Source organism: Petromyzon marinus, chromosome 56 (genome assembly GCF_048934315.1).
Source record: "Petromyzon marinus isolate PM22_M1 ecotype Great Lakes invasive population chromosome 56, UKy_Petmar_22M1.pri1.0, whole genome shotgun sequence".
In the NCBI taxonomy this organism is placed as follows: domain Eukaryota; kingdom Metazoa; phylum Chordata; class Hyperoartia; order Petromyzontiformes; family Petromyzontidae; genus Petromyzon; species Petromyzon marinus.
The window spans coordinates 8,289,146-8,302,894 of record NC_133722.1 but is presented as its reverse complement, the minus strand read 5'-3'; the positions used below and the strand labels follow the sequence as shown (position 1 = coordinate 8,302,894).

Genomic DNA, 13,749 nt, shown 5'->3' with positions numbered 1-13,749 from the left:
CCGAAACGTCGTGATTTTGTTATTTTATTTTTTACCTACGTGACTTTACCGAATAGAACCAAAGAGTATGCTGCTAATGACTTTGCACACGACGACGAGGGTGACGCTGAGCCCACTTCGTTGAGCTATCATTGGCCATAGCCAGGCTCGCTTCTGAAAAAGAGAGTGTGGGGTGGTGGAGGGGGGGGGTGCCCTTACCTGGCAAAATACAAAATAATATTTGGCAGAGTAATATTAACGGTGTACCTGTGGATGCACTAGTTGAAGGGGTTCAGGTTTAATGTCAGTGTTTTACTCCGCTGATCTTGCCCACGTCTCTCTCTCTCTCTCCTTCTGCTCCCCCTGGTAAGAACGCGGAGCGAATGGAAATTGACGGGGGTCAGTCTCGGCCTGGAGTTTTTTTTTTTGGGGGGGGGGGGGGGTGGTCAGATCGCGTGAATATATAAATGTTGTGTCGTTAAACCCGCCACCACCCGACACAGCCAACTAGTAAAGGGTTTGTCACGTAAACAGAACGTGGCCAATTCGTCACTAGTACAGCACTAGTGTGTAGTGTATAGTGTAGTGTATAGTGTAGTATACTAGTACAGCACTAGTGTGTAGTGTATAGTGTAGTAGACTAGTACAGCACTAGTGTGTAGTGTATAGTGTAGTATACTAGTACAGCACTAGTGTGTAGTGTATAGTGCAGTGTATAGTAGTGTATAGTGTAGCATACTAGTACAGCACTAGTGTGTAGTGTATAGTGTAGTATAATAGTACAGCACTAGTGTGTAGTGTATAGTGTAGTATACTAGTACAGCACTAGTGTGTAGTGTATAGTGTAGTATACTAGTACAGCACTAGTGTGTAGTGTATAGTGTAGTATACTAGTACAGCACTAGTGTGTAGTGTATAGTGTAGTATACTAGTACAGCACTAGTGTGTAGTGTATAGTGTAGTAGACTAGTACAGCACTAGTGTGTAGTGTAGTATACTAGTACAGCACTAGTGTGCAGTGTATAGTGTAGTGTATAGTAGTGTATAGTGTAGTATACTAGTACAGCACTAGTGTGTAGTTTAGAGTGTAGTATACTAGTACAGCCTAGTGTGTAGTGTATAGTAGTGTATAGTGTAGCATACTAGAACAGCACTAGTGTGTAGTGTATAGTGTAGTATACTAGTACAGCACTAGTGTGTAGTGTATAGTGTAGTATACTAGTACAGCACTAGTGTGTAGTGTATATAGTGTAGTGTATAGTGTAGTGTATAGTAGTGTATAGTGTAGTGTATAGTGTAGTGTATAGTAGTGTATAGTGTTTAGTGTAGTATATAGTGTAGTGTATAGTAGTGTATAGTGTAGTGTATAGTAGTGTATAGTGTATAGTGTAGTATATAGTGTAGTGTATAGTGTAGTGTATAGTGTAGTGTATAGTGTAGTGTATAGTAGTGTATAGTGTAGTGTATAGTGTCGTGTATAGTGTAGTGTATAGTGTAGTATACTAGTACAGCACTAGTGTGTAGTGTATAGTGTAGTGTATAGTGTGTAGTGTAGTGTATAGTGTAGTGTATAGTGTAGCATACTAGTACAGCACCACCGGTTGTGTGTCGGAGTGCCAAAGCCACGACGTTTACCACCTGAAGTGCGACGTTTCGCCAGTAAATCACAACCCTCTATTATGGACGAGATTGGAGTGAGCCAAGGGGTTCTTGAGTCGGTGAAAGAAGCCGGCGATGATGATCCGGGCGAATCAGTTCGAGCGACAGTTGACCGAATGGGCCGGCGCTTGGTTGTACATCGAGTGAATGAATGAGTGAACGAATGAGTGAATGAATTAGCGAATTAGTGTACGAATGAGTGAACGAATGAGTGAACGAATTAGTGAATGAGTGAGCGAATGAGTGAACGAATGAGTGAATGAGTGAACGAATTAGTGAATGAGTGTACGAATGAGTGAACGAATGAGTGAACGAATTAGTGAATGGGTGAGCGAATGAATAAACGAATGAGTGTACGAATGAGTGTACGAATGAGTGAACGAATTAGTGAATGAGTGAACGATTGAGTGAACGAATGAGTGAATGAGTGAACAAATTAGTGAATGAGTGTACGAATGAGTGAACGAATTAGTGGACGAGTTAGCGAATGAGTGAACGAATGAGCGAACGAATGAGTGAATGAATTAGTGAATGAGTGAACGAATGAGCGAACGAATAAGTGAATGAGTGAACGAATTAGTGAATGAGTGTACGAATAAGTGAACGAATGAGGGAACGAATGAGTGAGAGATTTTCTGAAAAGTCTTTCACCTGCGGGTTATAAGTAATGCACAGGTTGGTCCGGATGTCTTGTGACACCCCCCTCCCCCCTCTTCCCCCAATTTAACTCTCTAAAACTTAATAAAAGAATGTAAAAGTAACTTTTATTTAAAACAGAAATGAAATATACCATGGAAAACAAAATGTTTGGAGCAAATTGATATGGGGGGGGGGGGGGGGGGGGTCACAAGACATGTGGACCGCCCTGTACATGAGTGAATGCGCGGGTGAATGAAACAGCAAACCGTCAGCTGTCTATGAATACAGTAAATGAATCAATGAATGAGTGGGTGAATGAGTTAATTAAGGAGTTGGACTCGATGGCCTCTAACCCCTGACATACATGGGGTACGCGAGTGAGTGAATGAGTTGATGAATGCCACCCAATTTCTATCTTGGGGCAGCTCCTGGCTGAATGGAGTTTGGTGTGCTGCGATGGCGATGTTCGGTGTCTTTTGGCATGAAGTGGTGTGTGTGTGTTTGTGTAGGTGGTTTATGTGTGTGTGTTTGTGTAGGTGGTTTATGTGTGTGTGTTTGTGTAGGTGGTTTATGTGTGTGTGTTTGTGTAGGTGGTTTATGTGTGTGTGTGTGGTGGTTGGTGTGTGTGCGGTGTTGGTGTGTTTGTGTAGGTGGTTTGTGTGTGTGTGTGTGGTGGTTGGTGTGTGTGTGTGGTGTTGGAGTGTTTGTGTGTGTGGTGGTTGGTGTGTGTGTGTGGTGTGTGTGTGTTTGTGTAGGTGGTTTAGGTGTGTGTGTGTGGTGGTTGGTGTGTGTGTGGTGGTTGGTGCGTGTGTGTGTGTGTGGTGGTTGGTGTGTGTGTGTGGTGTGTGTGGTGGTGGTGGTTTGTGTGTGTGTGTGGTGGTTGGTGTGTGTGTGGTGTGTGTGGTGGTGGTTGGTGTGTGTGTGTGTGGTGGTTGGTGTGTGTGTGTTTGTGTAGGTGGTTTATGTGTGTGTGTGTGTGTGGTGGTGTGTGTGTGTGGTTGGTGCGTGTGTGTGTGTGGTGGTTGGTGTGTGTGTGTGGTGTGTGTGTGTGTGGTGGTGGTGGTTGGTGTGTGTGTGGTGGTTGGTGTGTGTGTGGTGGTTGGTGTGTGGGTGTGTGTGGTGGTGGTTGGTGTGTGTGTGGTGGTTGGTGTGTGGGTGTGTGTGTGGTGGTTGGTGTGTGTGTGGTGGTTGGTGTGTGTGTGTGTGTGGTGGTGGTGGTTGGTGTGTGTGTGGTGGTTGGTGTGTGTGTGTGGTGTTGGTGTGTGTGTGTGTGGTTGGTGTGTGTGTGTGGGTGGGTGGTGGTGGGTTTGTGTGTGTAGTTGTGGTTGGTATGTGCGTGTGGGTAGTGTTGGTGTGTGTGGGTGGTGTTGGTGTGTGTGTGTGGGTGGTGTTGGTGTGTGTGTGTGTGTGGATGGTGTTGGTGTGTGTGTGTGGATGGTGTTGGTGTGTGTGTGTGGGTGGTTGGTGTGTCTGTGTGGGTGGTGGTGGGTGGGTGGTGGGTTTGTGTGTGTGTGTGGATGGTGTTGGTGTGTGTGTGTGGGTGGTGTTGGTGTGTGGGTTTTTTTTTTAATGCGATTCCGCTTGGTGATCGAATGACAAGGGGCGAGCGATGTGGTCCATCCTGTTCTGGCTCAGTCCGAGTTAAATGTTCAAAGAACAGGCTTCCACTGTGTGTGTGTGCTGTACTTGTGCGTGTGTGTGTGTACGTGTGTGTAGTTGCTCGCTCACAGCACTTACCCCAACAGTCTGTCACAGGCTATACGGGGGATCTTTATCTTTGGTGTATTTATGGGGAGTGGTGGTGCAGCGGTTAGCGCCATGGACCCGAGTTCGATTCACGACCACCAGCACGCGGTGGCGAATATTTGAGCCGAGAGTGGGCGTCCTCTATGTCGACTCAGACTAAAATCTGTTCACTGTGCGGATCGTAAACATCAGCACTGGGAGAGACAAAGGCGGCCGGAGGGGGGGGGGTGGCACTTGGTGGACACAGCACCGCCACGTGCGCTGTGCTGTCCTTAATAGGTGCTCGCTAACAGCACTTGCCCCAGCAGTCTGTTGGATGTGTGTACCGTATGTTGAACTTCTTTAGCACCAACATGGAACCTCTCTTCCGAGTATCCAAACAGATTCTTTGGTTCTTTCGGTAAAGTCACGTGGTTAGATATAAAATAAAACGAATCACGACGTTTCGGGCGCAACACAAGCGTCCGTCACCATCAGGTGTGACAACCACAGCAAGAAAATAAATTGCTGGAGTGGGCTGTGGTTGTCACACCTGATGATGACGGACGCTTGTGTTGCGCCCGAAACGTCGTGATTCGTTTTATTTTATTATCTAACCACGTGACTTTACCGAAAGCACCAAAGAATATGGATCCCTGCAGGCGCGAAAGCTTCAAATCAACATCCAAATATAACAATAGTTTTACCCTTTATGGCAATGAAACAGGTGTGTTAGGATGTTCAAAGCACTAAACAGAATCCTTTTTTTTCAAGGAATCCCGTCTGCGTTAGCCACACGTACTTTTGGTGAACATGCAAACGCTAAAAAAAAACCACGCTCTGATAACACACGATGGCATTGTCTTAGAAACGGACTGGTCCATATCAGAGACAGCTTTCTTTTGAGCCTCGTCTCAACCATTGTTAGACCAGAGAAGGCCGAAGGGGGGAACAGCACAAACACAATGCCACTCTCAGGGCGTTTACAATTTTGCAGCTGCTCACCCCCGAGATATAAATACCCTAAGAGTGGCATTGTCTTTGTTGCTGTACACCTTGTGGCATCTTCTGGTCTAGCACTGGTTGAAACTAGGCTCTAAAGAAAGCTGTCTCTGGTGTGGACGAATCCGTTTCAAAGACATTGCCATTTATTACCAGAGCGTTGTATGTTTTTGTTGTTGTATGCATATTCACCGCAGGTCCTGCGTGTGGATAATGCAGACAGGATTCCTTGAAAAAGAAAAGGATGCAGTTTGGTGTTTTTAACATCCTAACACGCCTGTTTTATTGCCAGAAAGGGTAAAACGAATTCTTACTAATTCGCACGTCGCGAGAGAGAAAAAGCGATCACGCGAAATGCAGCTCTAAAGACATTCGTTTAAAAAAAAAATCTAGATTTAAAAGTGCAAAGCTTACAGTGGCTTCCTGTTGAGGCTATACGGGGCATCTTTGTCTTTGTATAGGTGTGGCAGTGAGTGCGTGAATGTTTGTACGAGTGAGTGTGCTGCTTGTATGCAAAAGTGAGAAATTCATCATCCTCACCACCACCGCAATCATCATCATCGTCACCACCACCACCATCGTCACCACCACCACCACCATCATCGCCACCACCACCACCACCATCGTCACCACCACCATCATCGCCACCAACACCACCACCATCGTCACCACCACCATCATCGCCACCACCACCATCATCGCCACCACCACCACCACCACCATCATCGCCACCACCACCATCGTCACCACCACCACCATCATCGCCACCACCATCATAGCCACTACCACCATCATCGTTGTCGTTATGTATTATTCACATCGCCTCGGCGTGCGTGTTTATTAAGAAGGAACACACACCTTGTGTCCATTCACAGCGTACCAAAACAACTCACCGCATTAAACATTTTTTTTTTAAACGCTAAAGTGCGTGTCCAAAAAAATAAAAGTTCACATCTGTTCTTGCAGGGCTATGCTATACGTAACAAAAAAAAACAAAACCTAGTTTTGCTGTCTGGCTGGAGGGACGTTCTCTTCCTGTACTCGTGTCGATAAACACGACACGTGGACTGGCGCATGCAGAACGCGAGATCGCACAAAGCGAGGGAAGCCTGCGCGAATGGATTTGCCACTGTGCACGCTAAGTATGAGCCTACCTGTCGTGAGCAAATTGCTCCGGGCAGCGGGAATTCATGTTGGGTCGAGTCAAAAGGTCAATGCCCTGAAAACGAGCATTGAGCAGCTGCCATTTGTACTGCACCGTCGCCCTGAGCAAATTGCGGACATTCCACATTCCTGTGGCCGAGTTTCGAGCTGTCCGAGATAAGCGGTGGCCCACACGTGGACAGCGATCGCTACGTACACACATTGCACTCGCTCACCCACTCACTCTTGGTTAAGTAGGGTGTGAAAGAAGTTCAACATGGCACACATTACACTCACCCACTCACTCACCCACTCACTCATCCATTCCCTCTTGGTTAAGTACGGTGTGAAAGAAGTTCAACATGCACACATTACTCTCACCCACTCACTCACCCACTCACACACCCACTCACTTACTCACCCACTCACTCACTCACTCACCCACCCACCCACTCACCCACCCACTCACTCACCCACTCACCCACTCACTCACGCACTCACCCACTCACTCATCCACTCACCCACCCACTCACTCATCCACTCATCCATTCAGGGTTGGCTATGTGCAGCAGCCGCAGGGCCTTCACGTTGGCATCGAGATCCTGAACCACATCGCTGCCATCCACGCGAACGAATAGATTGGCGCTCGTGGTTGATGGCCCTTTGGCGTGGTACACCGACGTCACGCTGGTGTTATGCCGGTGTCACGCCCGCCGGCGTTACGTCGGTGGTACGCCGGTGCTGTTCGGCCCCTGCGTGGGTAAATAAAAGCAGCACAACCGGTCAGCAGCTCCCCTCTGGATCCAGCTGAAACCGGACGACGAGCTATTTCACAATCGGTGTGAAGGTGGCCTGCAAGTACGATAACTGTCGTCTCCCATTGGCACGGGTTGGCGGCGTACGGCGCGAAAGAAGTTCAACGCACCTAGATACACGGCACCTCCGACTGGCACGGTTGGCTATATGCGGTGTGAAAGAAGTTCAACACACCTAGATACACGGCACCTCCGATTGGCACGGTTGGCTATATGCGGTGTGAAAGAAGTTCAACGCACCTAGATACACGGCACCTCCGACTGGCACGGTTGGCTATATGTGGTGTTAAAGAAGTTCAACGCACCTAGATACACGGCACCTCCGATTGGCACGGTTGGCTATATGCGGTGTGAAAGAAGTTCAACGCACCTAGATACACGGCACCTCCGATTGGCACGGTTGGCTACGTACGGTGCGAAAGAAGTTCAACGGCGTTTGTACGGTATCTGTCATCTCCGCTCCCCGTGGAAGTCTCGACACGCGTCGCCTGCCGATAAGACGTGCGCAGAATTGTGACCTCGGCTGAATCCCGCACCTCGGATTCGCACCGTTGGCTACGCACGGCGCAAGATACATTCAGCATACGTGCACATTCCTCCGTCTTTAATTTTTATTGCACCAGGTAAGGTCCCAATGTTTCTAGATTTGAAGCTTTCGTGACTGCAAGGATATCATGCTCTTTGGTTTTTTTTTCGGTAAAGTCACGTAGGTGAAAAATAAACAAAATAAAATAAATGAAACTAAGTTAAATCACGACGTTTCGGGCGCAACACAAGCGTCCTTCTTCAGGTGGGGTCAACGTAGCGAAAGCACAAACGCTTAAGTGTGTCTCAGAGGTGGCTGCTGTCGTGATTTAATATAGTTTCATTTATTTGATTTTATTTATTATTTTTACCTATGTGACTTTGCCGGAAAAAACCAAAGAGTGTAAGGTCCCACTGAGCTGCTCCTTGGCTCATTATTCAGAAGCGACCTGGCAAACGCGAATGAGAGCTCACCGAAGTGGGCTCATCACCGCGTGGAAATGTACAGCGGCCAAATGCTCTAAAACGCGTGATGTTGATTCTTAATGTGGAGGGGAAACACGGAGGCACCCGGAGGAAAAATCCACGCGAACCACGGGGTGAGAGAGAGAGACGCAAACTCCAAATATACAGCAGCAGCAGGCGTCAGAGTCACGATCGAACCCACGACCTCCTGCACACCAGGCGAGGTAGTTAACATCTCCTAGCCACCGTGATGATGAGAGAGAGACACCAAGCTCCAAATATACAGCAGCAGGCGTCAGAGTCACGATCGAACCCACGACCTCCTGCACACCAGGCGAGGTAGTTAACATCTCCTAGCCACCGTGATGATGATGAGAGAGAGAGACACCAAGCTCCAAATATACAGCAGCAGGCGTCAGAGTCACGATCGAACCCACGACCTCCTTCACATCAGGCGAGGTAGTTAACATCTCCTAGCCACCGTGGTGCCCCCAAACGTTAGGGATGTTTTGGCCAATGTATGTACGTTGAACTTCTTCGGCACCCTCCGTAGCCGTCCGCGCTAATCGGAGGTGCAATGATGGCACAATTCACGATTTGATGACACGTGATTTTGAGGATTCGTCGTGACGTGTGAGTTTACTAACATCGCGGAACGCCGAGAGACAGCGCTGGCTTGGGGAGGCCTTCATCCAGCAGTGGATCGACCATAGCCGATGATGATGATGATGATTGGGAAAGGGCTTGAGCTACGATCTACACAACAAGGAACTTAGCCGTCGCTTTAATAATGAATGAGAGTTTCGGTTGTCGGCCTGTTGTACAGCTTTACGCCGTAGCACACCTCAGAGACATAAATAATTCTGGTAACATGTGTTGAGCGTGTGCGCTGGTGACTGTGGTGATCGCCGTGATAATAATTCATAACGAATTAATCATGAAATGTTCCCCATTTCCTCCGACCGGCCCGCTCCCGTCATTGACCATAGACTGACATTATTCCACATAGACTGACATTGTTGCCCATAGACTGACATTGTTGCCCATAGACTGACATTGTTGGCCATAGACTGACATTGTTGCCCATAGACTGACATTGTTGCCCATAGACTGACATTGTTGCCCATAGACTGACATTGTTGCCCATAGACTGACATTGTTGCCCATAGACTGACATTGTTGCCCATAGACTGACATTGTTGCCCATAGACTGACATTGTTGCCCATAGACTGACATTGTTGCCCATAGACTGACATTGTTACCCATAGACTGACATTGTTACCCATAGACTGACATTGTTGCCCATAGACTGACATTGACCATAGACTGACATTGTTGCCCATAGACTGACATTGTTGCCCATAGACTGACATTGTTGCCCATAGACTGACATTGTTACCCATAGACTGACATTGTTGCCCATAGACTGAGATTGTTCCCCATAGACTGACATTATTGCCCATAGACTGACATTGTTACCCATAGACTGACATTGTTACCCATAGACTGACATTGTTGCCCATAGACTGACATTGTTACCCATAGACTGACATTGTTACCCATAGACTGACATTGTTGCCCATAGACTGACATTGTTACCCATAGACTGACATTGTTGCCCATAGACTGAGATTGTTCCCCATAGACTGACATTATTGCCCATAGACTGACATTGTTGCCGATAGACTGACATTGACCATAGACTGACATTGTTGCCCATAGACTGAGATTGTTCCCCATAGACTGACATTGTTGCCCATAGACTGACATTGTTGCCGATAGACTGACATTGACCATAGACTGACTGTTGCCCATAGACTGAGATTGTTCCCCATAGACTGACATTATTGCCCATAGACTGACATTGTTGCCCATAGACTGACATTGTTTCTTTTCTTTCTTTGCTGGCACAGTTGACAAAAGCAACCTCAAGCGAGGCGCATCGACGATGGCGCTCTCTCCGGACACCTTGAAGGCCGTCACGAAAGCGTCGGGGCTCAACGTGTGGAGGGTCGAGGTGTGAAGGAGAGCCACATCGTGGGACGCAACAGACTCACACGTACACACGCACGTACACACGCACACGTACACATGCACACACGCACACGTACACACACACGTACACACACACACGTACACACGCACGTACACACGTACACATGCACACACGCACACGTACACACGCACGTACACACGCACACGTACACACGCACGTACACACACACACGTACACACGCACGTACACACGTACACACACACACGTACACACGCACACACGCACTTACGCACACACGCACGTACACACGCACGTACACACGCACGTACGCACGCAAACACGCACGTACACACGCACGTACACACGCACACACACGTACACACGCACGTACACACGTACACACGCACGTACACACGCACACGTACACACGCACGTACACACGCACACACACGTACACACGCACGTACACACGTACACACACACGTACACACGCACACACGCACTTACACGCACACACGCACGTACACACGCACGTACACACGTACATACGCACGCACACGCGCACATACACACACGCACGTACACACGCGCACACGCACACACGCACATACGCACGCACACACGTACATACGCACATACGCACGCACACACGCACGCACACACGCACACACACGCACAAGATAACGTCATCTTGCACTACTTAAGACCAGAATTAGGTGGATTGCTTCACTAGTCTGGCAAATCGCCCGATGGTGCTGAGTTGGTGTAATTACCAGCGAAACGTCACGGTACTCACACTGCAAATGTCGTGGATTTACTCTCCAACACACCGGTGGGCTGAAGTCGTAAACTAATTGTCACGCGTTGTTGTTTCCGTGACAAACCTTGCTGGCTGTGTCGGGTGGTGGAGAGTTACGACACATTTATACTAACCCAAAAAGCTTAACCGTTAATAGTATTGGTCGTGAAAGCCTACGACGCGTTAACCGCACGCACGCACACGTGGGGCCTCGAGGCCTCGAGGCCTCGGTCACTCTGGCGTCCAGTCGCAGGGACCCCCCCCCCCCCGCCCCCCTCTCTCTGCGCCAAGGGACACCTGCGCCTGCTTCCATTTGCATTTCTCACGGCAGTTTTAACATTTTCATTCATTCGCTCGTCCGCTCGTAGCCGGCGGCAGGGCCCGTTGCCACGAGTGCGTTTGGCGCGGCCTCCGGCGATGGAGTTGGCACTAAACCGCCATTCGCCGGCGTGCCGCCCGGCGTCTCGAGCAAATTGTTCGGTCCACGGATCACGCGGGGGGGGGGTTGAGGAGGGAGGAGGGGGGATGACACCATTCCCTTGAGCCGTCGCAGTCGCCCTCGATTCGAACGTCGGCCGCCGGACCGCAACGAGTGCAAATTTGCTGCTTCTGGAGTTTTGCGCGTGGCTAGACTCGTGGGGGGGGAGAGGGGGGGGGCGGGTGTGGCGATACGCGGGCCCACAGAGTCTCAGCACCATCGCCATCTCGGACCGAGGTCTCGGTCGCTCGGGGGACCGCTCGCCGACGCAACGGTGACGCACAAACGACGCCGTTAAGGGTCCCGTGGCAAAGTCTGGTTTGGTGTTTGAACATCTTAACACCACTTTTGTTTTCTTGCCAGAAAGGGTAGAAACCCTCTTCTTATTTCTCATACTTTGACACTGGCAAAAAAGGTATCCGATGATGTAGCTGCTCAACCCGAGCTTATAAACGTTCTGATACGTGTGGCGTTGTCTTTGCACTGTTCGCCTTTTGGCGTCGTTCTCTGGTCTGACACCGGTGGTGAGACTAGGCCACAAAGAAGGCCGGTGTCTCTGGTGTAGGCCAATCAGTTTCAAAGACAATGCATATAAATGATCATAGCCATGTTTGTTTGCATGTTCACCACAAGTATCGTGTGTGGTTAATGTAGACTTGATGCCTTGCAAAAAGATTTATCTTTGGTGTTTGAATAGCTTAACATCTATTTGATTACATTTTTATACTGGGCAAAAAGGCCCCATAGATACGCGGTATTCGTTACGTATGTCTACATGGGGGGAGCAGGAGGGGAGTGGCAGTGTAGCGGTTAGCGTGCTGCACTACGAACCTGGCGACCCGAGTTCGATTCCCGCTCACGGCCAACACCGGTGACGATTATATCTGAACCACTCCTGGCCCTCCCCTAAATCGACTCGGCCTCAAACGAGCACCTGGTGCGGTGCGTTCAACATCGCCACTGGGGAGACAAAAGCGGCCGGGCGTGGATGCTGGGCCACCCACCCCCTCGTGTGCCATCGTGCCGGCCTTCTCAGGTGCTGCTACTCCCTAACAGCACTTGCCCCGGCAGTCCGTTAAGGCTACACGGGGCGTCTTTGTCTTAGCGCCTGGCCTCCCGTGAATCACTTTGAGGGCCTTTCTTTTCGGTGTACTTTCAGAACATGGCCCTCGTGTCGGTGCCACCAAAAGCCTTCGGAAACTTCTTCGAGGGCGACTGCTACGTCCTGCTGAACGTGAGTAACGCGTTGCGTTTATACGCCGCACCGCGTTCAATGCGCGCGCGCAAACACAACGAGTTCCTCGTCCGCGAATGAGGCACGACACCTCGCCGTGGATCTCGCCGCGGAGCGCAAACCATCGTCACGCGAACTCATCCGGTCATCCTCGCAGCAGCGACGTCGGCGGTGGCTTTAGGCCGCTCGGCCGTCGAACAAAAGACGGAGGTCACCGCATCGTGGCCGTCTGGAGCGCTCTTCCTTCCAATGTTCGGAAGCCGCATGGAGCCGTGCACTTTTAAATCGTGGTCTAGATTGACCAACTCGTTTCTTTAGAACTGCTTCTTGCGTGTTTATTTTGGTGTCCTTCCCCCCGCACCTCCGATTAGCGCAGCTGGCGACGCACGGTGCGAAAGAAGTTCAACGTTCATGCATACCGCACCGTACATTGCAAACGCACACGCACACATGCGCAGAAAGACAAAAACAACAACAACAGACTCCATTCGCCACCAAGCGGCAGCGAGGTCACCACGGCGCTTGTTGCCAGGCTAGGTGCAGATTTGGAAGACGTCATATGAAATGTCGAAGGTTCTCGCTGATGGAAGGTTGTCACGGGACAGACCACGCTGTTGTGGGTTGACTGAGATGACCGACAGACGCACCATCTATGCCCTCCATCTGAGCTTTAGCCGCCCGGCGCTCCGCTCATTGTCGTGAGCATCGATCCTCTGCCCTTCGTTGTTGCTGGAGTGGGTGACTGCCTCCAACTGCCCAGTGGCAGCGTCCTGCATGAGCCTCCTCCACAGAGGCCGATCTTGACACCGCCGGTTCCAGTCATTGGCAAATCCACTCAGTTTCACATCCTCCTGTGCCACGTCACTCCATCTCTTCTCCAGCCCGTGCCGCGCCCGTTAAGCCCCCTCGATCCGGCCGAACAAAAGCTGTTTAAGCATGCGGTGGCTGGGCACGCGGGCTATACTCCTGTAAAGCTTCAGTCCATCTCTTCTTTAGTCCGTGCCGACACACACACATAGAAAGACAGATATTCCCCATATATCATTTAACAGACTGTTGGGGCAAGTGCTGTTAGCAGCCAACACATAGACACACTGTGGCGAGGAGGAACTTTATCGGTCAGAAATGGAATCAATACATTGGCAATGTATAAATATAAATAATAAAAATAATACCATCTGTGTTAACATGACAATCTCATCGGGTGGTGGAGGGGTTAATGACGAAACAATTTTGGACTAAAAGCCACCACCACGTGACCCAACCCAAAAACAAACATGGACCACGCC

The 13,749-nt window shown here is 49.6% G+C and overlaps 1 protein-coding gene across 1 annotated transcript in view; it reads left to right on the top strand.

Annotated features, from left to right (window-relative positions):
• LOC116954657 (villin-1-like) overlaps positions 1–13,749 on the top strand; it is a 47,708-nt gene that overhangs the window by 10,430 nt on the left and 23,529 nt on the right. The window contains exons 3-4 of the mRNA XM_032975344.2: positions 9,867–9,970; positions 12,386–12,460. Coding sequence (XP_032831235.2) covers positions 9,902–9,970; positions 12,386–12,460 — 144 coding nt within the window. The 5' untranslated portion in view covers positions 9,867–9,901. The remainder of the gene's footprint in view (positions 1–9,866; positions 9,971–12,385; positions 12,461–13,749) is intronic.